General features: G+C 57.0%; 1 protein-coding gene across 2 annotated transcripts; it reads left to right on the forward strand.

Annotated features, from left to right (window-relative positions):
* Positions 1-2052, forward strand: LOC113941744. 2 transcript variants are annotated; one of them, XR_003525750.1, is made up of 6 exons: positions 1-40; positions 282-346; positions 464-613; positions 789-928; positions 1100-1766; positions 1856-2052. XR_003525750.1 is itself a non-coding variant. In XM_027632879.1 (6 exons), the coding sequence occupies exons 3-6, from the start codon at positions 464-466 to the stop codon at positions 1867-1869; spliced, it is 618 nt and encodes a 205-aa protein (XP_027488680.1). In that variant the 5' UTR covers positions 1-40; positions 282-346; the 3' UTR covers positions 1870-2052. The 2 variants fall into 2 exon arrangements, 1 of the variants encoding a protein (XP_027488680.1); XM_027632879.1 differs by having other exon boundaries at positions 789-905; positions 1430-1766.
* Positions 2053-3638: the final 1586 nt, after the last annotated feature.

The raw sequence follows: 3638 nt of genomic DNA on the forward strand, positions 1-3638 counted from the left end.
CACCCTGAGGATGTGGAGCAGGTCCAGCCCCTGCAGGAGGGTGAGTGACAGAGCTGGGCCATAGGACTGGTGGCTGCAGCTGGCTGAACCTCTTCCCATCCCATCCTCTGTGGACATGCCCAGGGAAAGGGAGCAGGGAATAGGTGCCAGGGCTGATCCCTCAGCAGCTCCAAGGACTGGACATCCCGGGGCTGGCCCTGCATGTGGGAGTGCAGGGCTGGGCTGTGTTCTCTGGCCCCTCATGCAGCCCCTCAGCTCTGACCGTGCTCTCTCTTTGCCAGATCCAGGCCAAGACTGAACAGAGGAGCAGGACCGCGCCCGGGGCCGCTTCCGCAGGGCAGCACAGGTACCTGAGGCCATCCTCCCCAGGCTGGGCCTGCTGTCACTGCTCAGCCGAGCACTGCTGTCAGAGCTCTCCATAGCACATTCTCATGGCACTGCTCTTCCTGCCTTTCTCCTGCAGATGGTTTTGGAATTCACCAGGTGCATTTGGAGGGAAGAGACCATTGCCATGGTCACTGGGGGCACGGCAAACTCTGACCTCCACAATGCTGAAACCAGTGCTGTCCTGCTGGATTTGCTCATGGAAAATGGTGCCTCCAATCCCAAGAAAGTAAGCAGTCTGTGGCCAGGGCTCAAGCCCCCCAGGGGTTGTGCAGCCCCTCACGCCCGATCCGCTGGGCCCCTTCAGCCTTTGAGGCCAGCACAGAGTGGTGGGAAGGGAAGCACTTCTTGGGAGAAGCTGGGCAAGTTGGCAGCTCTCCAAATCTCTCCCATGCCCCCTCCAGGTGCCAACCTTCGTGAGGTGCATCCACTGGTGGCTCATGTTCAGTGTGTCTCCTGAGCACAGGTTAGACAAGACTCTTCTGGATCTGGCCGAGGCACACCCCGTGGATGTGATGCTGTGCTCTGCCCCATCATGTGACAGGTATGGGGCCCCCCTGCCTCAAGGGCTCAGGGCTCACCAGCTCATCACCCTGTAGAGCCCATCCCAGGTGTCTGTCAGGCTGAGAGTTCCAGGAGCCTCTGAGTCCCCTGTTTCCCAGCCCTGGCATGCCAGCCACGGATCCTGCTCCCACACACCCTCCTTGCTCCTCAGGTTGCTGTGGCTTTGTCACCTGGGACTGGGAGCTGCCTAGGCCGTGGCACTGTGGCTTAGACCCTGCTGACACAGAGTTTGACCCTGCAGAGCTGCTGCGACCGTGTGGAGGACGATCATCTTCTCAAGTCGGACTGCACAGTCGGTGCTCAAGATACTTGCCCTTGTCCTGGGAAGCTGGCCAGCACGCAGCATGTGCACCTCTGATGGGGATGAAACAGATGTCTTTGCCCTGGCTATGAGTTTCTGGAACTGGACTTTGCTCACTCCCGCATCACCTCCAGGGCAGTTCTTCATCCTCCCCCAGCACTGCATCTCCCTGCCTCAGGCACTGGGCTGGAAACCTGGGTTAGGGGCAGGTTCAGGGGCACCAGGCCAGGTGCTCCTCCTGTGTCTCCCCTGGCCTCTCTCTCCCGCGCTCGGGCCTTGCCACGTGGATGTCTCAGCACTGAGCGCTGTCTCCAGATGTTTTACTCTTTTGCAGGCAAACGTGATGCTGTGGACGATCCTCCAGCTGTCCTGGTGCCCACGTACAGTGAGGGAGTGTTTCCCCAGCCTCTTTGTGCCTCTTCCAAGTGTTCTTCAACGCAGTGCATAGGCTGGAGGAGGACGACGCCTTCTGGAGGGAATGCCAGGACCAACACAGCCTTCCCACCAACCCCAACAGGTGCTCCACCCCAGTCCTCCTGTCCCTCCCAGGTCCTCGGGGCTGGGACCAGGGCTCTCAGCATGACCTGGGCTTTGCTCTGCACACAGGTTTGCAGTGCTGACCATCAAAGCCCTGCTGCGCCATCTGCGGTGTGAGGGTGTGGTGATGGCACTGGAACGCAAGCGTGGCTGGGACACGCTGCTCAACGCCGACACCCACCACTACGCAGTGGGTCTGCTGGCCAGGTGAGACCCCCTTGTCCCCACTGCCCCTGTCAATTCTGCCTGTGCATGGGGCACCACACACAGTGCCACGGGTGGGATGACCCTGGCTGGAGGGGTTTCTCAGGTCCCCACAGATCTAGGTTCTGACCTTGGCTCTGTTCCTCCCTGTTCCAGCCCTTGGACGTATGAAGAATGACATCAGCCCCGCTAACTCAAGCCTGGTGTTTCAGACCTGCTCTGCAGAGCAGTTTCTGTGCTGCCAGAGCTCTGTGGAGAGTTGATGTGGGAAGCTATGTGTGCTGGGACCACGTGAGCCTGCGAGGAAGACCCCTTCTCTGCAAGCACTTTCCTTTACCACAGCATGAGAATAAAAAATTCCTGTTGTCACAGACAGAGGCTCAGGAGGGTTTTTTGGTGCCCAGTTTGCACAGGGCATTGGGGAAGAGGGAAAAAGGGTCCTTGTGCTCAGCAACACTTGGCCCACGTGTGCAGTGAGAAGAGAAAGTGCCCTAAGTCCCCTTGGCCTTTGGTGGTTCTGCTGAAGCCTCAAAGTTTCCATGGAGCAGTTTGCTGGACATGTTTTCCTATGTGAGAAGTAGATGGACCTTTTGGACTCTGCCAGACTGAAAGTGCATCACGCTACATACAGCCGAGGTTGAAAGTGCCGTGTACCGTGGTGGTGTGTGCAGTTTTCAGGCTGCAAGGAAAAGTAACTCCCACTTGCTTGTGGTGCAAATACAAGTTTGCAAATGGAAGGGAAGGTCGGTGAAATTCTTCTGTTCTGGCACATTTTCTTTGGCAGCAAGGGAGGACGTTTTCAACTTTGGATCTTCACATTTGGATAAGCCCGGTACATTTCCGTCTTTTTCAAGGACACGTTGACGTTCCCACTGTGGCTGTTCAACAGCTCCACGAGGTGGCGGTGTGTACATAACAACCAACCCAAAATGCAGCTCCGAAGGTGAAAACGTCCTGTCACAATTCTCAACCGAAACGTGTCAGGACAGAAAGGTACCAGGACAAAAAGCTCTGGAGCTTGGCTTTTCCATTCCCACTGGAGCAACAGCAGTTCAAACGATAGCACTGTATACTGGGAAAAGCAAATAAATTCACCAAGACCAACCAACGTGTGGATTCAAAATTAATTTCCCTACCCAAGAGAGGAATTATGACCCCACACCTCAAAAGAAATGTGATCCCCGCCTGTGAAATAGAAAACATCAGCATCAAGTGCCGGTTGAATGTCTGGGTACCACCATCCAGGCAAAAGCAACCCCACCAGTGCTGGCACCAGATGCCCACCAGGGCCACGCAGAGCAAGCCCAGGATTCCCAGGAGGGTGCAGAAGGGCAGGAAGGGCACATCTGGCATGGCCACACCACGATACTGTCACCTGGGGATGAGTGAGGTGTCTGCTCAGGCTCTGGCTGTGCCCAGACACCCCCTGGTTCTGGGGGCTGTGAGGGGCTGAGAGGTCTGTGGGGGCTGTGATGGCCCTGACGGCTGTGAGGTCTGTGAGGTCCACGGGTGCTATGAGGGCAGTGAGGGCTATGGGATCTGAGGTCTGTGAGGGTTATGGAGGCTATGAGGGGTATGGTGTCTGTGAGGGGTATGGGGTCAGCGAGGTCAGTGAGGGTTAAAGGGTCTATGAGAACAGTGAGGGCAA

The sequence above is a fragment of the Corapipo altera genome, unplaced genomic scaffold (genome assembly GCF_003945725.1).
Source record: "Corapipo altera isolate COAL_440 unplaced genomic scaffold, ASM394572v1 94165, whole genome shotgun sequence".
NCBI lineage: Eukaryota > Metazoa > Chordata > Aves > Passeriformes > Pipridae > Corapipo > Corapipo altera.